Below are 27,290 nucleotides of genomic sequence, written 5' to 3'. Positions count from 1 at the left end.
TATTCTCCTCCTGTGCAAGAGGAGGCCAAGGAGACTTTGTTAAAGCTATGCAGGCCCTGGAGGAGGGATGGCCTGTGTACAAGGGAGGGAAAGAAGGTTGCTCTGCCCCACTTTTGCTGTAGCTGCTTTCTCTGGCTGCTGTCTTAAACCGTCTCTGTGCTATGCCACCCCGCCCTGGAGCCAGCTGATTATGGACCAAAACTCCATAAACAGGAAGCTAAATAAATCTTTCCTTCCATCTTTTTGGGTGTCAGGTATTTTGTCCCAGCAACTAGAGAACAATAACCAAGACACAAACCTTCACCAAGTCTTATAGATGCTTTCTTCCCAGTGTCTCTTATAACCATTCCTTTATTTTCATTTTAATTATAGCAATGTCTTGAATGTCCCTTCACACCATATCATGTCTTGTACAGTGTTTTCTTACGTAGTATTCTAGTGCTGAAATTTTAAAAAGGGCTAGAAGTACTAGTGTGCTGGTAAGTGTTTCACAACTGGCTCTCTGGAGAAAGCTCTGTTAGTATCACTGGCCAACTTCTACCGTGTAAATATTGCCTCTGAGGCAGATTTCAAGCTGTCTACTTGATGTCACTGAATGGATTGGTGAGAGGTAGTTACCACTGGCTTTTGGGAGCCAATGCCAGCTGCGACATGTCAGCTCTATTGCCTCAGTGGCTGGAAAATTAATTTTATCAAGTGCCACCTAAGTCAGATTATCCTCAAATTCAGAAACCAACTTTTCCTTCTACTGCCTGTCATGGAAACAAACAAAAATCATTCTGTCACTTGATTGGAAATTATGTCAGCCATTTAAGTGACATCTCTGCTTCCAACCTGTCCTTAAAGCTAGTCCAAAATTCCCCACAAGAGAAGTGTTTGGTTGGTTGTTGTCATATTGAGACTGAACATAGGTTCTTTGCATTAAGCTACACCTCCAGCTCTTTTTGAAATTTTGAAACAGGGTCTTCCTAAATCCCCCGGCTAGGATTAAACTTGTGATCTTGCCTCAGCCTCCCAGAGTACCGGATTTACAAGCATGCATCATGCCCAATTTAGCAGAGGCTTTTAAAAGGGGGGAAATGATTGACCCTTGGGATGAGGTTCAAATGCTGCTGAAAAGTTGAACAAGATTAAGACTGACGAGAGACCACTAGTACTGTTATTGTCAAGGGGGAAGTGTTGGATGAGGAAGTTGAGATAGGAGCTGTCAACAACCTTTCAAAATAGTTTTGCAGTGCTGGGGGGTGATGGTCATAAGGCATAAAGTTCAAGTGAGGATTTTTAAAAAATGATTGCCTTTCTAAGCATATTTGTGGGGTGCTGGAAATTATCCAGTAGAGGACAAAGTTTATAGTACACTGAAGATAGAGAATTACTGGAAGCTCTAAATCCTTTAGAAAGCAAGGGAGGCTGAGAGTCAGATTGCTCATGGTGGATCTGATATTTGGTCCGAATAGGGTAAAATTTTCCCATTATATAAGGAAAAAATGAGGCCCAGAATATCCTTAAAACTGTTGGCCATTTCATCCTGGAAAAGTGAGGAACATTACCGAGCATTTCCATTTTCTCACCTACTCTCGGAGCTGAAAGTGTGTGAAAAAACAGAACAATTGCATGCGAGGGCTGAGAAGAGAGCTGAGCATGCCATTCTGGTCACTTGGGCAGCAGGAAACAAGGTCACCAGGATGTTGTGAGGGATTTTTGGAGTCGTGCCAACAACTCCAACTCTGATTTGTGGCTTGTTGTGTGACTTGTGCAACCCAATCAGCAGCTCAAGGGCAGATGCACGTGTACAGCAGATCGAGGAGACAAAGAATGTTTATGAGAGTGTTATATACATCGCATTGAAATGACAGAGGCTGAGTGAGTGGTGGGTAAAGCCGATGTGAGGATAGATGGGAGTAGGCACAGTTAATAGTGAGTTAGAAGCATGAGGCAGAGCGCGCAAGTGTGTAGCACCGAAAAGAAAATGATGGAGGAGCAGAACTTTGTGGGGTTGATCACAGAGAGGGACGCTTGGACACGAGGCATTTAGAAGTGGACTGTGTGAGAGGTGACTATGGAAGTTGATAGATGGAAGAAAAAATCCTTTAAGAGAAAAAGGAGGGAATGAGGAATATCTGCCTCCCAGGCGCAAGATTCTCTTTTTTCTTCTTCAAAGAACAGGAATGTTTTGGGAAGTGGGTAGCAGGAATGGGGCGTGCCTTGTGAACTAAATGCCACTGAATTGTTCATTCCACAATTGTTACTTTACATTGCACGAATTCACTGAGATTAGGAAAAAAAAAAGCATGAGGGTGTCACGGTGAGTGGTGAGGGCACCAGTGGCCGGTGCAGAGTCACAGGAAAGGAGGGAGCGTGGCAGCGGGGCGTGTTCTGTTGGTACTGCGCACCAACGTGGAGTCCTGTGAATCCGTGCCTCGCTTACTGCATGAACACACAACCAAATTTACTGAAGATTTGCTATATGCAGCCTCTTAAATGAAGGGAAAGGGGATGAGGAATTCAAAGAATAAACAGTGACTCATAAAGAGTAGATAATCAAGGGAGAAAATACAAGGGGTGACTGAACTGGTAAATGCTTGCATTTTAAAAACTTATCACAGTAAAAGACATATTACTAAGAATGAGTCAATAAGGGTGTTTGAAGCAAGGTGGGGAATTTTAGCTATGTTGAAGGATGTTAATGGCTGTGTATCTTTTACTGTAATAATTAAAAAAATTTTTTAACAGTCACTGTATATATTGATCACCCCTTGTCGATCCACTATTTATAGCAATTTGTGTCAAATAAAAACATCACCATGTATCCTCATTTGCTTTCCCCACCAGAACTGTCACTGCATGACTCCTGGCTCTACCTCGAAGTTAAAAGGTCCACTAAAGGTAACTTCTGAATCAATTTAGCACCTCAAGGAAGTCTTGACCGTGCAATTAGAACCATGAAAGAGGACTTCAGAACCCCTTCAGAAACTACAAGGATGACGGCATGTGTTTGAATTGAAGGATTATTTTGAGGGGGGATTAATGACAATGTGTCTTTTACTGTAATAATTTGAAAAGTTCTTTGTTAATGCTTGTCATATTTTTTGAACCCATCTCCTCTATACAACATAGCTTTACACAGATCAGACTAAGTTGGTCCATTCGAGTCATGAGACCACGGCAGACTAACGTTGTTTCATTGCTATCACACTGAACATCTGCAGGAATTGTGTATCCCAACTCACTTAAACTGTTCTTAGCACCTAAGCAATGATAAATATGTGCTTAATAAATATTGACTGACAGTATCTGTAGATAGTAAACAGGTCAGAGTGACAGGCCCCAGTAGCAATGGTTATAGCAATAGTGATAGGGCATGCTTATCTTGGTCTGTTTGCACTGGTAAAACAAAATACCTTAGACTGGATGATATATAAACAGCAGAAATTTATTGCGTAGGATTGGGAGGCTGGGAACCTCAGGATCAAGGCTCCAGCGGAGCTGGTGTCTGCTGAGGTCCTGTTTCTCACAGAGGACATCTTTTGCATGTTGTCACATGGCAGGCGGGGTGACTGAGGTCCTTCAACACAATTTTATACATCTTCTTCATAGAAGCAGAGTGAGCCTGACCCAGTCCCCTCTCAGACTCCACCTCTTGCAACACAAGCACATCGGAGATTAGGTTGGAACGTAAATTTGGCATCATAAGCATTCAGATCATAGCAATAATGCCTCCCTGGTGCCAGGAATCTTCCTTAGCACTTTATATGTGTATTATAAGTGATATATGTGTATCTTCTAGTTTTCATAAAATTTTGTTAGGTCGGTGCCACTAGATGGGAGATTAGACGAAGAAAATTACCAGGGCCATTCAGCTAGAAAGTGGCAGAAACAGCTCTGAACTCAGTTGAAGTCACTGTGGACTCTGCTTTCTGAGCCATCAGTCAGCTGTCTTCTCCACTTAGGAAAAAGCGTCTGCTTTGCACAGCAGGGCGGCTTTGCATCCAAAGCCGATAATGTGTTGCACATTTTATAAAGCTAGAAGAAAAGATTTTGAGTGATTTTACCATTTAAAAAAGGATAAATGAGCTGGGCGTTGTGGCACATGTCTGTGATCCCAGCACTCAGGAGGCTGAGGCAGGAGGATCACTACAAATTCAAGACCAGCCTGGGCTACAAAGTGAGTTCAAAGCCAGCCTGAACTGCATAGCAAGACTCTGTCTCAAAAAAAGACAAAAATAAAATAAAAGTAAATGTTTGAACAAATGTTAAATCTGACTTAAATATTATGCAACGTATACATATACCAAAACATCAGATGGTATACCATTAATATGTATAACTTTATGGTTTTATGTTATTATTTAAAAATAAATGCAGTTTAAATTTGAGAAAAGGCATTTTGCCATCTGTATGCTGAAGCTTATGGAACAGAACAAATTTTCTCATTTTGCAGAACCAGGTACAAACGCAAAAGATTCCAGGTGTCACTGCCCTTGTTGTTTACTTGGCTATTTCTGGTAAAATAACATTCTATTCGTTATGAAGGAGACCCTAGTGGGGTCTGAGTTTTAGTCTCAGTGATGGGACTCTGCAAATACACCCATCAGCCCTTCTGACATAGTCAGTGTGACAGGAAGCAGCGTATATTGTGTGTGAAGGGCCATTTGCAAGAAATCTGTTCCTAACTAGCTTTGCAACTGTGGGAAAGTCGTCAGTTCCCTCATTTTTACAGTGGACAGTAGCTTTCACAATTTGTTTGGCAGCAAGGTTTTATATTTATTAAAGTAGGAAAAGGAACAAGCTCTGCAGAGTTTATCTGGTCAAGTAAAGGTACAAAGAGAAGCATACTACAGCATGAGGGAGGACAGTTCTAAGAGAACACCGTATCCCAGAGCTCAGTGGAGACAGTCTCTTTGTATCTGTCATCCGCGAAACTGATCTCAAGTCTAGGCCTTCCTACCTAAACTGACTGAGGTCTCACAATAAGTCCACATTCAGGGCTTTGGGAACTGTATGCTTCCTGGAATTTTGCTATTAATGGGTCAGATCCATTTTCCTCCACCAGGCTGCCAAGTCTTAACCCCATTTCCTCCTGAAAGACACAAATCCCCATAATTTTTTTTTTTTTTTGGTACTAGGGATCAAACTCATAATCTCACACTTGCCACACAGGAACTTACACCACTGAGCTAACTCCCCAGCCCACCCCATAATTCTTTACGGGGTGCTGAGGGAGTTCTGGTTTCCATCTTGATACAGCCATTTCCTGCCAAGGCCCTGCAGTAGATCCTACCTGCTTGAGATTATGTATGCTCCAAGTACTTCGGGGTGTTGTGGTTCACTCTTTGGTTTGAAGAACAACAACACTCCTTGACTTGACCTTTACAGTCTGTTCCTTTGTTCTGTTTAGACTGATAGGTATGTGTTTCTAAATTCCCTGATTTTTTTCTGGCTGCTTTGACAAATATGTTATGGGATTTTGGGGTTCTGAAATCTCCTTCTACAAGTGGTTTCTTAGGTCTTCTTGTCTGGAACAAAGAATTGAAAAAAAAAAAAGAAACTAAAGATACGAAGGTGTTACATTTATTAAAAGTAGAAAAAGAAACCTGCTCTGCAGAGCGAGTTTGGGCTCAGTAAAAGTAGGAGAGGAACTACATTAACCTGGGGGAGCAAGCTACTGGGACAGGACACCATAGCCTACAGTGAAGATAATTATGCTACCTTCTTCACAGGTTTTTAAAAACTTTGGTGAGGATTAAATATGATTATTTATGTACACCTAGAACATAGTGAATGCCAAATAAATACTATTTCTCTGAATAAACCCTATAATGTTGCTCCATGTTCTACTGAAATCTAAACTCTGTAGCATGGTTTGAAAAGTCTTTCTTCAACCACTGAAAGACCCTCGTGTGCTGTATGATTCCCTACATTCTCCCTATAAATCTGAGGTCCAATCATAACTGTATTTTTGGAATTTTTTCTAGGTACTTTACTTTCTGGAAGTAACTAGCAAGATGTGTGATGTAATTGAAACACAACCTTATTGTGTCATTCATGATTCCTGAGTGCTTTTGTTCAGAAAGAGGTCATTTCCCCCTCATTTTCAGTGGAAACTAGGACAGATAATAAGAATTCTTAATTAGTGGAAAGTGCTCCTCAGTTTAAATAAGAAATCATATTCCTGATTTGGTAGTTACAATGTGCCTAGTCAAGAGATCAATTAAATTCCATTCAAAATGCAGGAGTTCCTTCTGTCTGTGAAGGCCTGCTGAGAGCATGTGCCCCCCCACCACTGACCTCCTCCCTAGCAACTTCTCCATCTGACCACAGCAGCAGGAAGCTCACAAAGAACAGGTCCTAACCTTTATTCTCTCTCAATGGCAATTGATTGAAAAGGATACACAGATATGCAGTCCAAAGTGATGCAATCTGTGAACGAGAACCCACAACATCATGATTCTCTGGCTGTTCCATGAAACCACTCCACAGAGTGATTAAGACGGACCTTCATCGGCAGGCTGCATGGGCTGCTTCCGTACTGTAGAATATAACACATAGTAGTTAGCTTACAGAATTTGATCAGTACCCCTCCCCACACCCTGGTACTGATATCTCAGTGGCTGACTTTTTACAACTAGCTATAACTGGAGCCTTTATGGGTTGTCTAATGGCTCATAACTCTATGACCAGGGTGAATGCATATAATCACATGTGATGCTAGAAGTCAGATTTTACCTTCGTCTTCTTGTGGCGGCTGGGTCCCTTTGCCTTTTTATTTAGTCCTATTGTATCAGATCCTAGACAGCTGGGGAATGCACTTGCCCCATGGGAAACACTTCTTGTTCTACCAAGGTCTCCCAAGTTCATCTATTTCAAGGCAGCTTCCTCTCTAGTGCTTTTTGCTTTCACATTCTCGGGAGAGAATCACGCACCAGCCCTTCGGCTTCTGTGAGTAATCTCACGGAAAGTTCCAGCACTGCTGGATGGGAGAGGACGGAGGCAGCATCTACTCCTGCCTTAGTTGGCTATACTGAGAAAACAGCTTCCTTCAAAGAAACATTTTCCAAAATCTCCCTGCTCACACTTTTATTGTCACTTTACAAACTCCATCTAGCTAAAGTGTGCAAGAATCTTGGGACAAGTTTGTCCACATTCCTTCATTTTCTGTGTAAATTCTGTCCACAGGTGGCATCTGGCTCACAGCCATGCTGACACTTCAGCCCACACTTATCTCTGCCCATTCTTTACTCACTTTGCTGACTCAATCTGTTTTGTAACACTCATAATGTCTTTGCCTTTCCACTCCATGAGCCCCCACAGGATAGGCAAATCCCCTCTACTCATACTAGTTGCTTTCTTATTGTAATGTTTGCTAAGCTCGGTCACAACCAATCCGCGTTACATGCTTATCATATCAAATCATCCCACATACATGTCTGTCCCTGTACATTGTGAGATTCAAATATGTTCCTGTGTGGAGCTACAGTTCAATCGTTTTCATACAGTTTAGAATCTTTAAAAACAGATAGAGTCATTAAAATAGTTTGGCGTTGGCACAAAATAGATAAAACCATGGATGGAATAAAGAGCTCAGAAGCAGATTCAATCAGGTCTACACACTTGACATGACAGATGGCACTGTGAAAAAGTGGAGGAAACTGATTTAAAACAAGCATCATTAAAAAATTAAAATGCTACATTAAATTCAAGATTTTGTGTTCATAAAAAGATACCATTTCAAAATGAAGAGGGAAGCTACAGATCAGGAGATTTTGCCCTGTCTTTAACTGATAAGGATCTCCCCTTAAAAATATACAAAGAGCTACAGAACAAAGCAAAAGTGAAACAACTCAGAAAATTGGGTAAGGCACTTGAGCATCTCACAAAAGAGGGAATGTAAAAGGTCAGTTCACATGAGAAAGTACTCAACCTCATTAGCAATTAGGGAAATACAAGCTAAAAACCGCACTAGAATGGTTAAAATTACAGGGATTAGCAATGCCAATTACACATTACAGAAGCAGTAAGAACTCTCACAGATTTCTATAGGGAGTGTAAATTAGTGCAGACTCCTTGGAAAAGTCTGGAGTTATCCAAGAAAAATGAAGACATGCAGCCCTGTGCCCAACAATTCTTTTGAAGAGAAACCTGTGTGCACATGACCACACAGCAGGAAGACAAGTTCAAAGGTGTTGATAACACGAGTTACACTAGCTCAAAAGTAGAATTTTTGTGTTCATGAACCTAGTGTTCATATATAGTACAATGAATGCTGTAAAAAACAATGTTATGTTCGTACAATGAATTCCAAACTGTGATGAAAATGATTGAACTGTGTAGCTTCACACAGGAACATAACTGAATCTTACAATGTTAAGCAGGAAAAAAGTCACAAAATGGCATATAATATTTGATTCAATGAATACATTTAAGAACAACAATGCTACAGTATTTTAGAATTCATATTTAGGTGATCAAGCAAAGAAAGGGAAGTAACTACATTAAATTTTGGAAACTGGTTATTTTTGAGGTTAATGAAACAATTGTGAATGAAAAGGGTGTGTGTGTGTGTGTGTGTGTGTGTGTGTGTGTGTGTGTGATCTCGGGTTTTTATGCATCTAGTAATCATTATTGCCTCTTTATCTTTGTAACATGTCACAGTCAAGGATGACTGTGGATAAGCAGGATAAGCAAATTAAAATGATTGAATGCTTTTGGAGTCTTAACTGCAAATAGCAGAAAGTGAAACCACAACTAGCTTAAGCAAAAGAAAAGGTAATAAGAGGAGAGTGGGCACGTTGTAACTGTAACCAGGTCCTGATTTCTTTTTTTATTTCAAGGTTACAGACAATCTCTGATTTACAATGGCTCAATTTATCATTTTTTGACTTTACAATGCAATGAAAGCCATAAACCTTTAACAGAAACCTTAATTGGACCTTTGTCTCTTCTTGGGTTGTTGATACACAGTATACAATGGTACAAAGGTACAATGATACAGATACAATGCTATTCATAGAGCTGAGCAATTGCTGTGGGCGGTAGCTTCCAGTTAGCCATGCAGTCATGATGGTGAGCAGCCAATACTCTACATGTTCGGGACTGCGAAGCTAGAATGTTTGATAGAGTAAGTGTAATACAATATTTTGGATTTATATTCATTGGGATGTAATCCTGTTGTAACATGTGGAACATCTGTACGAGTCTCCTCTTTCAGGTCCATCAGGAAAGAAAAATTTTGCTCTCCTAATAGTACAATCTAAAGCACTTGTGTTTAGTCCCACTCTGATATCTTGACGTGAGTCAGCAGTTCTCTTAATAGACTAATCATTAAGAGAGACAAAATGGACTGGTAAATCTATTCATGCTCAGTGGCCAGTAGACTACATGGCTATTCTAGCTTTGAGGTATTATTAGAAAAAGCAGAAGAATCACAATAACAAGGAGGCAACAAACACGTCTGACACTCAAGATCTAATCTGTTTAGTCAAATTTCATCACGTGTGAAAACAACACACAATTTTGTACCACTCTGACTCAGGCTTAATCAGAACCAAGAAAGTGGCTGGGTAGGACAGAGTACACCAACTGAGTTTCAACCCGAAAACAACAACAAAAATGTGTTTATTATTATTAGAGGTTCAAGTGCTCACATTAATTAACTGCAAAGTTGGAGGCTGAGGATGTGGCTTAGTGGTACAGTGTTTGTCTAGTAGACATCAGTCCCTGACCTGATCCTTATTGCAAAAAAATTGCAGTGATAGTAATGCTTAAAAAGAAAAAGCAAAGCGGCCTTATCTAAGAACCAAGGCAATGAGCAAATCTTAACTGGCTGTTTGCTGGAAACAAAAGTTACCTGTAACTTTTTGAGGAGCACTATGAAAATCTAAGTATTGGCTGGACAGTAGAAGAGTTAGGTGAGGTGCTGATAATTTGATAATTGAGGATAACTGATAATTTAATAATTGAGGAAGCTTTTTTTAAATTAGGCTTGTTGGTACATTTTAGATGTAATGATCCTGCTCATTATACAGAATTTGTACCTGAACATGATATAGCTTCTTTTATTGCTTCATGCACTACATCCCTTCAATTTCTCTTCCCCTCTTTATTTATTTATTTATTTATTTTTGTCTTTTTCATTTTTATCGGTACCGGGGATCGAACTCACGACTGCCTGCTTGCAAGGCAGGCGCTTATGCCGCTGAGCTAAATCCCCAGCCCCTCCCCTCCTTATTTTAAAAAGCTTAGATTTTCCTTCTTTTCTTGTCATTTTTTTCTTTTCTTTTCCTTTCTCTGACTAGTTTCCCTTCCCATTTGAAAATTCTCTTAAGTGACATAAATCGACACACATGTTAATAATACCACATTGGTATGAGAAATCAAAAGTGTAAATAAGGTACTTACGCCGCTGAGCTAAATCCCTGGCCCAAAAGTGTAAATAAGGACCAAAGTATATAATAGATATTGTGAAATAGGTAGAGACTTTTTTGTTTTGTTTTGGTATTGGTGATTGAACTAGGGCTTTCATGTTGAGCTATATATCTAATCTTTTAAAAGTTTATTTTATATAGATAAAGCTAAAACGAAAATATTAACAATTGTTGAACCAGGATGGTGTTTATATTGGTTTTCATTACAACACTGTTTTACTTCTTCTGTAAACAAAATGGGAAAATAATAGATGTTTTCAGAAAAATTTGAAAAATCAAATAAAAAAAGAGAACTATGGTATTTCCAATTATCCATGAAAAGTATTCAGCACCTGCTATGTATAACATCTCTTATTGTTAGTAGGCTGTTACAATTTCATCTCTGACTTTATTATGGGATAAATATCAACTAAAATATAAGACAGGAGAAGGATTAGTAACATTTTTTGAAGCAGAAATATTAGCATGTCTCTCTCCGGCTATTTCTATAACAACTCTGTGAAGTAGATATGATACTTAGTCTTGTTTCAGAGATGGCAAACGGAGGTGTTTTTAAGTTAAGTGCACTTGGTATAGAACCCCACAATGACTAGGCAGAAGACATCTGAATTTTGACATTTGAATCTAAAAGTGAGTCCTTCCTTCCTGGTGGGACTGTGAGCCAGAGTAGTCATTCTGAAAAGTCAGGCAGGTCTTCAAATTTAAATGTAAGGTTGACATATGATCTAGCAATTCCACTAAGTATATGTCCAAGACAAATGAAAACATGTGTCCACACAAAAGTTTACACATAGATGTTCATAACAGCATTATTCATAAGAGCCCCAAAGTGCAAACTCCAAAATATTCATCACTTGAATATGTGGCATATACATACCAGAAATTTCATTTGGTAAGGAAAAGAAAACTTAGTACCAATACATACTACACATAGATGGACCTCAAAAACATTAAGTAAAATAAGCCAGATGCAAGACTATCTACTGTATGATTACATGCAATGTCCTGGATGATGAATCTATGACAAGGATTAGTGGTTGCTTAGGGCTAAGTGGGGAGAGGAGTGCCTGCTAATGTGTACATTTATTGTTCTCCTAGGGGAAGTTATGATGAATTGTTCTAAAATTCATTGTGGTGACAGTTGTACAATTCTATGAATGTACTACAGACTACTGAATTGGGCAGTTTAGAATAGGTGGATTGTATGGGATGTGAATTAAGTTGTCCATCTAGGAAAATAGGGAGTCTCTTTTTAAAGCACTACATTGCCTAACAAAACCATAGTTTTGTTGTAGAATTGGGTTCTAAAGTAGTAGAGGTAGGAGGTTGAATAGAGTTCTTTCATTTCAATCTAGACAGTTGATTTTTGAATTGGATATTGTTTACTACATAATTTTAAATGGATAGAGAAAACTTCAAATATTTGGAACAAATAAGATATATAAATGAATGAGCACACAAAAATTCTCCTTGCTCCTGTAGTCTCAATATTAGCTATCCACGTTCTTTGGATTTTGACTTTATCATGTGAGATCTGTTACATGAGAGCCTGCCGCTGGCTCTAGAACCCAGTACATATGGAACGGGCCATCAATTATCTGCACATTTTAAACAAAAGGCTATTTCTGCGTGACTATTAGCACAAATATTTTGTTGTTTTATTTTTTGATACTGTGTTTCATTATGCAGACCAAGCTGGCCTTGAACTCAGGCCGATCAGCTTGCCTCAGCCTTCCAAGTGCCATAACAGGTGTGTCCCACCACACCCCACCAATCAAGAGTTGGTTCTCCAAGGAATTCAAGAGCCAGTCTTTTGGAATGGCTAGAACTGTAAGACACAGGCACTGTGCAGTGTACTAAATGGTGCTGACTTCCTGCTTAAATTTGGATGCATGGATGAAGAAAAGAAGGTAACTTTTAGAACCCACATATTCTGCTATTTCCCAGTCCTAAACGTAATTTTCCTTTTAGCAGTAAGGCCCAGTTCCTTCCTGGCTAACCTCTGGCATTTGAGCATTTCCTTGAATCTGTTCCAAGCATTTCCAGTAAATTTAGTTCCTGGTTTGTTCTGATTTGGTTAAGCTTAGGTTCCTCCAGGGAGGACTTTTTCTACACAGGGGCTGAGCTGTGCTCTCTCCAACCCCCAACCCTTTCTTTTTTTTGGTACTGGGGATCAAACTCACAACCTCACACTTGCCAGGCAGGTGCTTGTGCTGCTTAGCTAAATCCCCAGCCCTCTCAATCCTTTTTTATTCCTTGGCTTCTTTTAGTTTGATTTGATTACCTGTTTCTGGTTTTGCCAAAACTGGATTAGCAGCAATATAATAGCAGTTATCCTTTCATTAACAGAATAATTTTCTTTACGTGTTATGTTTGGACCTCAGCGTCATAGGCAGCTGCTGTAAAATTCAAAAGCAAAAAGCCTTGTGACGTTTTCCCGCTTTTACAAGTCTAGAGGACTTACAGAGAAGGTAATAGGGCTTTGAAGCCATTTTCTTACCCTTTTAAAAATGGAAGAGTCAAGAACTGGAACAGGCTATTAAAACATTTTCAAGATTTTGAAGTTTATTCAAGAAAAATAAATCCAGTTAGAATTTAGTGTTATATATGTCTTAATTTTGTAATGTTTCTGGCTTGTTTTCTTGATTGAACTAGTAGCATGATTTTTTAACAGGTAAGGAGCCAAGGAGAAGGCCTTGTTATCCTGGGCAGCTTCAAATTCCAGTCAGTCATGTGGCCTCTGTAATTTCTTACCACACCATATAAAAAAGCTCATAAAGCCACTTCCCTGGGATTGGGCAAGTTTTAAAGATTTTCTAAAGTGGGCTGTGGCATCTGGATGAAAGGTGGTTTGCTATAGTTAATGAACACAACTCCCAGAAATTTAAAACTCTTGACTTTGAGTTTTCTATCAAGCGTGTGGAAGGCAAGTTACTCTGAATTTTGGATGACTGATGCCTGCAGGTATTGGATTTTCTAAATGCCGAGCTTGCCTTTACAATTTTGTCAAAGCACTAGGTTTTCAGAATGGGAATGGGGACACTTAAAAAACAGAGAACAGCGACGGGAATTTCCAAGGAGGTGCTCTCAACACAGATTTCAAGAACAGAGAACTTTAATTTCTCTTGTACATGCGAAAATTTGGGATTTGCAAGCACAGAACAATGCATTATAATTGCAATATCTTACCCATTACTTCATGCTCGTCTCTTTGCATAGGCAGGGTCACAGTCGAAGGGCATACTAGTTTCTAGTAGCTACTGTACTGGGTCAACAGGGACTAACTTAAAGGCAGGAAAAGCAGAGGGACTGTGGAGAGAGGTAGATATATTTTGGCAATAGATTTTTGTGTGTGGGGGCTAGGGATTTAGCTCAGCGGCATAAGCGCCTGCCTTACAAGTACGTGGTCGTGAGTTCGATCCCCGGTACCGATTAAAAAAATGAATCAGATTAATGTGTGAAAAGTCCTGCCAGAGTCCAGGATCCAGTGACATCCTTGGTTTCTTCTCTCCACACACACATCAGTTCAGTACGTTGCAGAACTGCTTCCTGCCGTAAAAACGTTGATGATCAAATTAAGGTAAAACATGCATTAATGTTAGTGATTGGCACAGAACAAATGGGTTTCTTTGATGTTGGGGAGAGGACTATACACTAATCTTTTTGAATTTTACTTAACTCAAACGAAAAATAAAAAGAACCATATCATATAATTTCATACTAGAGTAAAATGCTTTGAACTATACCAAGGAGTCAGGATTTCAAATTAAAGATGATCCGTGAACGATTCCAATTCATTCAATTACCCCTCATCCCCATCTTATTCAAGAGAGGTTTACTAAGTGCCCATTCTATGCTTGGCATCGTTGAGGCCTCACAGACCTGCCTGACGCCGTGGAGAGGGCAGTCTAATCCAGACAGCGAAAGAGTTAAGCATTTTCGCATGCATCATTGCTACTGCGATTGCACCGTGCCAGGATCGGCCCCTGGCATTCTCCCACGTGGCCTCTGCAGGTGCGTGTGGGTGAGAGCGCGTGCGGCTCCTGGGGGTTTGGGGCGCGCGCGAGAGCACATGTGTCAGAATGGCGCGTGTCACAGTGCGAGCACATGTGTCGCCGTGATTTCCGTCTCCATAGCTGCACCAGCCTTTCGCGTGCGCCAGGACAGGTTCGTGTCTCCAGCTTGCACATCGGAGGCGGCGCGGAAGACACCCCGCGCGCGACTGTGAGGGCGCGTGGGCGCGGGGGCGGGGCGCGCCGGCTAGACTCGCGCAGGCGCAGAGCGCGGCAGCCGGGCTGGGCGCCGCAGAGCGCCGGGGGCGGGAGCAGCGAGCTGGAGGCCATGGCTGCCGCCGCCGTCGCCGCCGGCTGCTGAGGGGTTCGGCCCGGGGGTGCCCGCCGCCGCGGACGATGGTGACCGTACGGGTCGGACCGCTGCCGCCGCCGCTGCCTCCGCCGCCCGAGACGCAGCAACCCAGGCTCAGAACAGGAGAGCCGCCGCTGTGAGCCGCGCAGTCCGGCCCCGCCGCCGCCGCCGCCGCCGCCGCCTGAGCGCAGGAGGGCGAGCGCGAAGCGGGTTGCTGCGGAGCCCTCAGCCGGCAGCGCGGCCCCGCAGGGAGCGAGGCCGCAGCCCGAGGTGACCACGCCGCGCGGCCTGCCTCAGCCTCAGCCCCATCCCCACGCCGCGGCCCCCGCCCGCTTCCCGCGCCGTCCCTCCCTTCCCTTCCCCCACCGATCCCGGCTGCTTCCCCCACCCCCTCGCCCCTTCCTCGGCCCCTCGCCCTCCTCTCCTGCCCAGCTCCGGCCGAGTTCCCTCCGGTCCTGTAGCCCCTTCCGCGCTCCTCGCCCCCGGGCCCTCCAGCCCTGCCCACCCCGGGCCGCGCCGAGCCGTGCCCGCCCCTGCAGCCCTGTGCGCGCCGCGCTGCGTCGGGGGAGACCCCGCGCATTCCTGAGGTGCTCTTACTGGTGTGGGGGGGTACTGTCTCGCGTCTCCCCTGCGCCCCCATTTCAAGGCCTTATCCAAGTCTCTTCCAGAGATGCCCCTTTCCCGCTCCTTTTCCCAGTTTCCATTTCCAACTTTATCTTTTTGCTTCTTTGTCCACTTTGCCTTCTCTCTCCCTCTCCCCCTTTATTGATGTACGCAGCCCCAAACAACCCTTTTCAGGCAATGTAAGGTTTGGGGGGGGGGTGCAGAAAGGCCTGGCAAACCCTCTCCCTCAGGTGGGGACCCGTTGCTGCTCATCCGGTGTCAACCTCTTAACCATGAGAAAGAAGGCAGCTGATCGCTCCGTATGCCCGGGTTCTCCTCTTCCTCCTGGGCTCCTTCGGGTCCTCCCCCTGTAGGTCTGCTTTCCCCACCCGCGGACTCTTGAGCCCCCAGCCCTCCCTGGTGGAATGAGCCCCCAGTCCATTCGAGGATTGTGAACTTTGCTAGCATCTGTCCCCCCCCCCTTTTTTTTTTTTGGTGAGCCTTTTGGTATATGGCAAAGCTGAGCCAGCACCCATGGCAAACTGAGAGGGGAGCTCCCGGCCCTGCCTCTCTTGGCAGAGTTTTTGCTGAACTAATCCCCTAGCCCCGGGCGGCTGCGGACTCGTTGCTGTTGCTGCTGCGCTTCCTGCGTGCGCGAGCTGGGTTGGGGTTACTATAGTTCAAACGCTGCTGAGATCAGCGGGCGTAGGGGGAGGAGGCGCAGGCAGAGAGGAAAGGGCCTTTGCCGTGAGAAGGCGTCAAAGATTAATGGATGTCTTTGCATCGTAGCTTGCAGTAAACAGGAAACGAGTTGGGAAGGAAAGGAGAGGACTGTGTGTGTTTATTTTTTGACATACGGAGTGTGCAGTCCTAAACTCGAATCCTACCAAAAAGGGGGAGCTGTCAGTGCTGCAGCCGTGACCCAGGCTAGGCGCCCAATGGTAGGAGGCAGCACTGTTATTATTCCGTCTGCTCCAGTTGCAAGATACTTTGTATTTCAGAGGGGACGCATATCTTTGCCGTTTTAGAGATGATGAGAAATCGTTTTTGCTAGTAGTTTGTGTGAAAATCAGAGATATACAAAGTTAGCTGCTAATGAGGGGTGTGGGAAGGACCAGCTATATTTAAAACGTGCCAATGCTTATGTAAGAAACGCGTTCTTTTTCGCTTTAGCTGAGTGCTGGGCTGAGTTTACTTAGGATTTCAGACTCTAGCTTTGCGGTTTTTCGTTTTAAAGTCTTGCCATCCTAACAGATGGACAGCCAGAAAAATCTTTTAAGATTAGTTTTAATTAACGGTAGAATTTTTTTTTTTTACTTGTTGGGACAAAGAAAAGATTAATAATGAACAGTGATTTTTGGTTTTCCTCTTTTGTTGGGGGAGAAAAGGATGTAGAATGTTCAATCCTGAGTTACCTATATTACTAATTATCTAAATTATCAGAAGTTTATCCTTAAGTCATGTGTCATTCTTATTTTTGCTTTGTGTAGAGGAGAGCATAGGAGGTGAGCATAGGAGACGTGAGAAGCTTTTTAGGGGAGTAGAAAAATCACTCCATTTCTGTTTGTACTTTACCAGTGTTCTGCAGAGGCCCACTTTAAAAATGATTTTGTTAGGATGAATTGTTTGCTTTTTTTGTATTCAAAACCAAAGTGCTTTATTTTCAGAAAAGGGTAGAATGTCCCGACCCACAGATCCGAATGGTAAACTGTACATTGTATATACTTACACATTACTGTGTCTGTAAGTATGCCACTGATTTTTCTAAGCTTGAGAAAGTCATCTCTTGAAATTGTTAGGAACTTGTTTTGGTTAGCATTTATTCTTAAGGGATTTTGAAAAGTCTTTCTCAAACTTTTTTATTTATTTTTTATTTCTAAAGCTGTTTCACTGTGTAGTGCATCTTTGAAGGAGAGTCACATTTAGTTTACAACTTGCAGAGATGTTGTGTTGGAGTATTGTGTCCCAGTTTTTTTTTTTTGCAGTTCAGGAAAATTTTGAGATCTTAAAGGTAAAAGTGCAGAAAATTTGTATGTTTGGCTTTAGCTGTGTCAGACCTTTAAGTTTTCTTTGCTCTCAGCTCTTTTTTCTAAAATTATTTGGTATTATTTTAGTTTTAAGAGAATTTTGATCTTCATTATGACATGTTCCTTATGACATGTTCACTAGCTCTGACTGACAGTAAATACAGGGAAGGAATAAATTAGGCTTGCAACAAACATTTTGGAGGTGTGTGTATCTGTGTAACTCAGCAAAGGAGGTGCCGTTTTCGTTGTCACAGTGATGTGACAGGTGTAAGCGATTTCAGATACAGTGTCTGTAATCAAGACAAGTATTTCAGAATTTTGTTTTGGTATGGGTGTTAGTGTGCTGCCAGTTACTGTGCAGTGTTTACTTGTGATGGTTAGTACCTATCATGTATATTTCCCTGGTCTTGAAGAATGTGGGTTTTAACCTATTTGATTTTCCATGTACCATGGCCAGTTTAGAGTGACTTGTTAAAATATCACCCAGGTGCAGAAACAAATGAAATACTTAGTAAATAATAAATTTACTAAATGGTTATACTTCATTTTGTTCCAGAGGTCTGACTGGGTTCCTCATCAGAGGCTTGAGTTGACTGCTATAGAGTTGGAGGATCTGTGTTTCTTCTTGGGTCTTCTTCTGTATTGGCAGCTTTAGGGGGACCCAAGGGTTTTTGTTTTGTTTGCTTTTTTGTTATATTTGTGAGGTTTTGGTTGGAAACTAAGAGAGAATATGCACCATTTTGCTAATGGACTTCTTTTGTAATAGAGCTGGTTTTCTGTATGATTAAGGAGACTTTTTTTCCTCTATAGCAAATAACTGGGTTTCTTTACCCTTTAAGATAAGTGGTGAAACTGGGTATGTTTAAAAATAACAAAACATTAAAAGCATGAGGAAGGCCCAAAGTCAGATAAAATATTGAACACAAGTTTCAGTTTAGTAGTAGCTCTCCCCTGCGTTGTGGTTACAAAACCAGAAATGATTTATATTGGATCTAGGATATGGAAGTAGTTACTTTCCTATTATAAAGTCTGTTAGGTGTAATGTCATCTCAATACATGGCGATTTTCTTGTGTCTTGTGGATGGTGAGGATAAATACTCATATATTTTGGAATAAATTCTCAAAAGAATATCAGTTTGACCACTAAAGGTAGTGTTTTCTCAAGTCATCTAGGTGGCTTAGCTACATTATACTTTTCATCAATAATTTGTTAATTCTGCCCCTAAAATGATAAATGGTAGTCTAAAAAAAACTTGGCAAACAGAAAAATAAATCATCCCTAGACCAGCTGTCTAAAAGGATATTCCTGATATTATGTTAGTGTATTTTTCCCCAAGATTTTTTTTTTTAAAAATACAGTTGTCCTGTTGCCTTCAGGATTTTGATCCTAGAAGCCTGTTAGGTGCCAAAATCTGTGGAAACTCAAGTCCTGTACATAGGTGGCATACAACTGCTATACATCTGTATATTTTAAATCATCTCTAGGTTATAGTACCTAATGGAATGTAAATGCTGTATAAATAGTTGGTATGCTGTATTGTTGAGGGAATAGTTAAACAAAAGGTCTGTACATGTTCAGTACAGACACAATGTTCCCAATATTTTTGAACTGAGGTTGGTTCAACCCACGAATGCAAAACCTGTAACTCTGGTGGGCTGACTAATCTCAAGCATTTACAGAAATTAGTTGTTTCCTGAATGGTGTAGTTTGCAATAAATGCTGATTAGAGATTTCATTTTTTAGTGCTTTTCTTGCTTTAGGTCTATTTAGGTCTATTTTAGGCTATTTGGTTTTGATAATCATATTGTATGAGAAAATTATTCAAAGGTCTTGGGCCTTGTTCATTTAATGTAATCAGAATTACAGATTTTATTCATAACATATATTGTTGGTAGTATTTGAATAACATTTAACATTTGGGTTATAAGTATTGATACATGATCATATAATAACTTGTATTAATGTTGTGCTGAATTGAGCTGTTTTTGAGTTTCAACTGTCTGACTTCGGAAGTTAAGCGAATTGGAGGGCAAGATGGAAAATACTGGTGAATATTTAACCATAGCATAGCAATCTGTCACTGCAATTTTCTTCAGAAATAAATATTTTCATTTGTCCTGTAATGTCTAAAATTACTGCCAGAGCTGGAAATGTGTTTAGCTTGCTCAGCAGAATTCTTAGAAGGACATTGTCAAAGTCAACAAACCAGAATTATCTTTTCTCTTAAATTGTGTTTTGCTTACTTTTGTTTGGGCTGCACTCTCAGAATGCTTTGGATTGATGTACAGCTCTACCATATAAAGTTGACTGTCCTTTCAAGATCCTGATAACTGCTGTTTTTTTCCTTTTTCTTTCTTTCTCTTAATACTTTTCAGCATCAGCCGGGCGTGGTGGCTCACGTCTATAATCCCAGTACTTGGGAGGCTGAGGTGGCAGGATCATTGCGAGTTTGAGACCAGCCTGGGCTACAAAGTGAGCTCAGGGCCAGCCTGAACTACATAGCGAGACCCCATCTCAAAAAAAAAAAAGTTTCTCAGCACCTAAGGAAAGACCTAAAAGATTCGGTGCCTGTCTTAAGTGTGCCTACATGCGTGTATGCCAAGGGAAAAATTTGATCAGTATTTTCCCATTGTGAAGAGATATTTTGGTTTTTCTTGTTTGCGGGGGCAGTGAGGGGTACTAAGGATTGAACCTAGAGCCTTGTACATGCTAGGCAAGCATTCTACTACCGAGCTACATTCACACCCTTTTTTACATTTTTAAATTGTATTTTGAGATAGGGTTTTATGGCCCAGGCTAGCCCTGAACTTTTTTTTAAAAAGTGAAACAAAAAAAGGGTAGAAATAATACAGAATTTCAAAAACAAAAAACAACAACAACAACAAAAAAAACAGTAAGAAATCAGCACTAGCAAATATATTATACATTATTGTCTTAGAAAAAGTTGAAGTTAGCCTTGAACTTCGGATGCTCTTGAGTGGGAATTTAGGTTTTAGAGCTTAATAATTCAAGGAAACTATTGTAAATGTTCCTTCTGCCTATTGTGTTTTGATTGTAAATGAATAAGGAGACAAATAGAGTATAAAATACCACAAGCTATACATGGATTTGTAAAAATTTTTTTGAGTAGATTTTCATTTAGCAAGTATTTAAGATTTACTCTCTTCAGGAGTCATGTAAATCTCAGCTATATACAATTGAATTTTTTTCAAATTTCATTGGACAAAAGTGAAAAGTATTCTTACAAGGTATATTATTGCTAAGTATTTATATTTGGAGAATTTTTTTTCAAATTTCATTGGACAAAAGTGAAAAATATTCTTACAAGGTGTATGGTTGCTAAGTATTTATATTTGGAGTTAGTGCCTTTTTAAAAATTTTGTTTTGTTGTCATTTAATCAGAATCATAAATATGGGCAGACCTGAAAGTGTCAGTGCAAAAACACAATACTAAGGCTTGTTTCATAAATACCACAAAGTAGATGTGGTTAAAGAGGTTTAGTTTTTTTTTTGGATACTGGGGATTGAACTCAACGACTGCGCACTTGCAAGGCACTTAACGCCGCTGATCTAAATCCCTAGCCCGAGGTTTAATATTTGTATGGTATGTGGCTATGCGTTAGATACATAAGATACCTAGTGTAGTTTAATTTTTTACATACTGTTTTCTGAATTTTAGGTCTACTCCACGAAGAAACAAAAACAAAACAAAGTGTAAAAATGGCTGCAAAGGAGAAACTCGAGGCAGTGTTAAATGTGGCTCTGCGGGTGCCCAGCATCATGCTGTTGGATGTCCTGTACAGATGGGATGTCAGCTCCTTTTTCCAGCAGATCCAAAGAAGTAGCCTCAATAACCACCCTCTTTTCCAGTATAAGTATTTGGCCCTTAATATGCATTATGTAGGTAAGTGTCATCACATTTTCTAACTGGATTGTGAACATACTATGATTTATGTCTAGGTATTTCTGAATTTGAGTAAAATGAGTTTCACTTAACTGAGGTGACTGATAGTCACTAATGAGTGTGTGTGCGTCTTGTTTATAGTTTTGTCTTATTGCATGTGAATTATTAAGGCTAGAGGAAAGCAGGCAGTGTTTTATTAGATATAACCAGATTGCAAAAGAAAACATTTTAACTTTTATATGATGAGATATAAATACTAAGAAGTATTTTTGCGTACATTTGACTGTGTCTAATTTGTTCTTATTTTAGAGCTTGGTAGTGGGAAAAAGTCAATTTTATTAAGTTCAATATTCCTTACTGTTCCAAATACAAACTAAATTTTTTTATCTTTTTTCTTTTTGGTCTTTTTGAGACAAGGCCTTACTATGCAGTTCAGGCAGGCCTTGAGCTCACTTTGTAGCCCAGGCTAGTCTTGATCTTGTAACAATCTTCATGTTGCCTGAGTGCTGGGAGTGCAAGTGTGCACCATGCCTGGCTTTTTCTTTTTTTCTCTTTTTTTTTCTTGTGGTAATGAGGATAAAGCATTCTACCTCTGAGTTACATCCCTAGCCCCGATAAACTAAAGTATTAATACTAGTTGAAGATAAAGTGTTCATTTCAGTTAAATGAAATGTGTGCAGTGGTATTGCAGTATATTTTCTTCCTTAAAAAAAAAAAAAGACACTTCTAGCATTATAATTGATGTACTTTAAGGGTTGTGATAAAACCCTCAATTTTTTTTAAATGAAAAATTAAAGAAATTATGGGTCGAGAATATAGCTCAGTGACATAAGTGCCTGCCTGGTAGGTGCAAGGTCCTGGTACCCCACCAATATATAAATAAAAATAAAAATTAAAAATTAAACAAAGTCAAGAAATACAGGCATGGAAGAGATAAAATTCATCGAGAATAAAAGTATCCTTAATTTAAATGATTATTTCGTTTATAGGTAATGTGATGTTTTTATTAACGTTGCCTTTGCCTAACTTTGCACCTGGTTTAAAGAGTGTAGTGTAGTGATTTTATGCTAGTATTTTTGCTATTAGAATTTGTTCACCACAATGTTTATCTTTTATAAAATTGGGAAAGATTTATTCTCCTTCTGTGAGACTTATTTTTATCTGCAGGACTTTCTGAATTCTAAAACCCAACCCTGAAAACCCTCATGCCACTAGGAGAGAACCAAGTGAGCCACTATGGGGAGAGTGTTCTAATACAAGAGACCGTATACTAGAGCCAGCTCACCTCTTGTCAGCGGTACTACCTTAGGAAAATGTGTGAAATAAGATGCCTTTATGGTGCAGAACACTGTAATTGTCAGCCCTTCATTAAAGGCTCTGTATGTTTGCCAATTTGTGGAAAGTAATTCCAGTCAGTTACAAGTGGGTAGTTGGCTTAGATTTTAAGCTTAAATCAGCAAAGTAATACACACTGTGGTTTTAAAAATGTGCTTATCATATATTATTTATGAAAAGATTAAAATATTTATCATAAAAACATCTGCCTAATAATAAGAAAGATTCATTTTAAAAGTTGAATCGGCCTTGGTACAGTTGAAGTTCATACTCTGGCTTAAACTTTGGGAATTAACTGAGTCTTCTTAAAAAACACTTGCTGTATGTAGTAGTAGAGATTTGGTTTACATGAACTGATATTTTCAACTTGAACAGTTTGTTATTTGGAGTACCTTTTAAAGTATAATAATGCTTCCTAAATACTTTGCAAAGGTTCTAATCTGTGATTTCATTTTTCATGCTTATGTCTTTGTTCCACTTAGAAAATATATATATATATATATATACACACACACACACACACACACACACACACACACACAGTGTATTACAGCTATTTTTATATTTTGTAGGTAGCTTTTCAGAAGTCTCCACCTCAGATATTTGCTCCATTCTGAACATTTCTCGTGGTCTTTTTGTCTGTTGCCCATTTGTGGACTATTAGCAGTGTGTTTTATATATTGAAGACTTAGATTGTATTTTCTTAGCTAATAAGTAGACCCTTCATTTTCCTTATTTCCTCTTCAGTGTTTTTATTGTTAGTTTTCTGGAGAACTTAGTTTAGTCCTCAAAAAAATCTGTTAATCATTTTAGTGAGATTACATTATTACTAACATTTTAAATTAGTACAAAGTGATAGCTCAATGCTCTTCTCCGTGTAAGAACACAAAGTCTATGTTCAAGATTTGTTTTGCACACTTCTGGAGTGTTTTAAAAGTTCCTCGCATAGGTTTGAGACATTTGTTGTTAAGTTCACTTGTAGATATTTTCTTTTCATTGCTTTAGGTGTGGAATTCTATTGAAACTGCCATCACTGAAACCCTTAATGACCTACTAAAATTGAAGCCTCATATGTGTCCTTGGTCTGCAGGTTTTTTCACATTTATGAAGCCACTGACCACTTTTCCTTTCTTTGAAAATGTCGTTGATCTTATTCTGCTCCTAATTCTGACCATTCTTTCTGAGTCTTTTTTGTCTTTAGACTTAAGCATTGATATTGCCCAGAATTTGTGTTCAGTTTCCATCTTTGGTTGTTGAGTGGCTGTCACAGTTTTGGCCACAGGTCTGTTTTTTCTTACTACTGCCTCTTTGGACCACTTTAGTCTGCAGGTGGAGTTCTTGTGTGACCCATAGTTCACATGCCATTATGGTTCTTAGTATGCTGCATTGAGGGTCAGTGTACTTAACCTCTTTTCCTAGCTAGGCTGTGAGCTTTACATTCAGAAAAGTGTTGTCTGTTGTGTCAGTATTGGCAGTACCTAGCTAGTGTCTGACCCATAGTGAACAGATTTCTAACCACGTGTTTAGACCTTTCTGCAAACACTTGTCTTCAGGCACTGAACTTAGCACCTTTACTTCGTCTCAGACCTTTTCTGCCTCTTTTATTTCCCATGCAAATAGCAAAGCCATCTTCTTTATTACCCAGACTAGAAAGATCAGAGCTACTTTCACTTCCTTGTTCTCATCCACTCATCCAGTGAGTGACAATAAAGGCTATTTACATGTACAGTATGTCTTTGTTTTTTGGGGGGTGGGATGGGCGTGGGGATGGATACTGGGGAATGAACTCACGACCTGTGCTTGCTAGGCAAGTGCTTGTGCCCGTGAGCTAAACCCCTGGCCCGTGTACAGTATATTTTGTAGCTGACTCTGCCACCTCCATATGTAGGGATACTATTTTAATCCAGGACTCTGTTTTCCTCTAGTACTGTCACATATTTAAATAGTAAAAATTAATAGATTCATCAGTGTCATTTTAAGCAAGTCTACATTTTTAATTTTTTTGGCCTTCTTAATTATAAATTATATTAGGTTAGTTTCATCATTATCTACTTTGTTATGGAGAGCCCTGAAGAATGAATAGTGAGTTTTACTCATTCAAAACTCAGGTTTTGAGAAAAACTGAAAAGAGTTTTGGAGAGTAGGAGGTTGAGCTCCCTCACTAAGGGAAAAGGAGGGGTTCAGTTTGTACTTGTTCAGGGTAAGAAGATGGGCTCCAGGGCGTGGAGAGGTACAGAATGTCCACTTAGAAATGAGGATATGTTTTTGTAATTGTTGTAAGAGCTTTATAAAACGATGTGTAACATATAAATGGGATGACGTATATGACCTCAATATTCAGAGCAATGAAATACATTGTGTCAAATTCTTCACAGACAAGCAGTTGTTTAGGGACCAGATTTCTTTTGTGCTTTAGAGAAAGTGAAGTGGGGGAGCATTAAAAGATAAGAGGAAATCTGTGTCACATAGCCAGGGAATAATGGGGTTTTGCCTCAGCTGATAAGACTTGAGTGTCTTAGTCAATTTCCTCACTACTAGGACAGAATCCCAGACCCTGCAATTTAGGGAAGAGGTGTATTATATGGCTCATGCTTTAGAAGGCTCAGTCCTTGCATAATCAGCTTTATGGAAGGGTCTGGGTGGAAGAAAGCTATTTTTTCATGATAGACAAAGAAGCAGAGTGCTAAGGGAGGAACCAGGGAAGAAGAAACACCCTACCAGGTAGCTTTGGGGGACATAGATACAGACCATAACACCAAGGGTAGGCAGGATGTGTTACATTTGACAAGTAGGCTGTTTTTTACTTCAGAGTTTCCTTATAGTAGAAGAAAAAAGGGGAGTTTTTGGTTTGTGGATCATGGAAAACAGGAAATAGGTGGTTACAAAGTAGAGCTATTGGGTACAGATAATTTGAAACATTTGCCAGTGGAATGAAAAAAATTAGGATTAGAAGAAATCACTGAAGAAAAGTGTTTGCTTTTTCCAAGATGGGGAAGAGTCCCATATATTTCTTTGAAGCGAAAGGACCACGTTAGGTAGAATGATTTGAAATGTAGGTGAGAAAGTTCTGAAGTTATAGACATAAGATTCTGAAATCAAATGGGAGGGAAATCCAGTTCTTTCTCTGTCTTTAGAGAGATTTAGCTCAGTGGCATAAGCGTCTGCCTTGCCAGCAGGCAGTCGTGAGTTTGATCCCTGGTACCGATAAAAAAGGAAAAAAAAAAAGTAAGAGAGACAATCCATGTAAAATAAGTAATTGAGCAATCGTGATTAACAGCAGTCATGTTATACTTTTGTGTCTGTATTGAGTAGTTAGAAAATTATACACAAAGTGTCAATGCTAAAACATTTTTGAACAAAAAAACTCATAATAATTACTGTGCTCCATGAACTTTGATAGCAATATAAAAAAATCCTCAGAAGTTGAAGCCTAAATGGAAAGTAATCTATTTTAAGCTCTTTCTGGTGTAGTTAATTGGGAGGCTGGGTTAGAATTACATTTTATTTACATCTCTTAATTTCTACTGCAGGTTATATCTTAAGTGTTGTATTACTCACCTTGCCCAGGCAGCATCTGGTTCAGCTTTATTTATATTTTTTGACCGCCTTGCTCCTCTACGCTGGACATCAAATCTCCAGGTAAGTGGGACTGCACTTTGAAATATGTGACTGAATTTAAAGTTTCTTTTGCTGGTGAAATGCTTTTCATAAGCACTGTTAAGAAGCTAAGTCTTTGGTAGGTATATGAAACCTATCTTTCTGATACTTAACTTTTTAAGTAAATTTGGCATTAGGCTTGAATTTTATTTTTTTCCCTTAGCAAGAAGCTTTAAACTAAGCAAGCTTTCAGGTTGTGTGTAAAGATACTTTGGAGCTTTTCTATATTGCCTGAGCAAAGAATTTCTAAAGACAGACTAGAAAAGCATCCTAATCTTAATTCTTTTTCTTTTTTTTTTTTTTTTGTCTTTTTCTTTTTTATCGGTACCGGGGATTGAACTCATGACTGCCTGCTTGCAAGGCAGGCGCTTATGCTGCTGAGCTAAACCCTTAGCCCCCTAATCTTAATTCTTATGGACTTCATTACTTTTAGCGTTTCTAGAAAATCAGTTTCTTCCTAGGTGTCATGGTGTAACACCCATTAACACTACCATGTGGGAGACCAGAGCAGGACTGTATTCAAGCTAAGCCTGGACTATGTACTAGTGAGTTTGGAAGCAAAGACCGACTTGAGTCTACTTTTTCTCAAAAAACAAAAAACAAAAAAATCAGTATGTGACACGTGAGAATTAGCTCTACGTGACACGTGAGAATTAGATATGGCATGTAGAATGGATGAATACGTTATTTGTTCAGCTCCGAACTTACCAGAATACATTATCATATGTCAATATATATTAATACATATATATCAATACAATATATTATTATCAGAATGCAATACATTATTTTTTTTAGCTCAGAACTTATCCATTTATATCAGTAATATTTATCTAGGTCTAACAGAACTAAAGTCTAAGACTGAGTTCTGCCAAAGAATGTCAGCTTCCTACTTTTTACCAAAATGTTAAAATATAAGTGATGAAAGTGACATTGTAAATGTAACCAAGTAGAATAAATTTCTTAGATATAAT

General features: G+C 39.8%; 1 protein-coding gene across 4 annotated transcripts in view; it reads left to right on the top strand.

Annotated features, from left to right (window-relative positions):
* The first annotated feature begins 14,572 nt into the window (after positions 1-14,572).
* Positions 14,573-27,290, top strand: part of Rnf145 (ring finger protein 145) — a 43,819-nt gene continuing 31,101 nt past the window's right edge. The window contains exons 1-3 of one of the 4 annotated variants that reach the window (XM_063230714.1): positions 14,573-14,591; positions 21,100-21,324; positions 26,190-26,298. In XM_063230714.1, the coding sequence (XP_063086784.1) occupies positions 21,141-21,324; positions 26,190-26,298 (293 nt within the window). In that variant the 5' untranslated portion in view covers positions 14,573-14,591; positions 21,100-21,140. Of the gene's footprint in view, positions 14,592-14,759; positions 15,060-15,955; positions 16,334-21,099; positions 21,325-26,189; positions 26,299-27,290 lie in introns of those variants that run through there. The other 3 variants (XM_063230716.1, XM_063230713.1, XM_063230715.1) reach the window with 3 other exon arrangements.

The sequence above is a fragment of the Cavia porcellus genome, unplaced genomic scaffold (genome assembly GCF_034190915.1).
Source record: "Cavia porcellus strain 051 isolate PalLab524CR breed Dunkin Hartley unplaced genomic scaffold, mCavPor4.1 scaffold_19, whole genome shotgun sequence".
In the NCBI taxonomy this organism is placed as follows: domain Eukaryota; kingdom Metazoa; phylum Chordata; class Mammalia; order Rodentia; family Caviidae; genus Cavia; species Cavia porcellus.
Note: the sequence above shows the minus strand (reverse complement) of the source record. Positions and strands in the feature narration are given on the sequence as shown.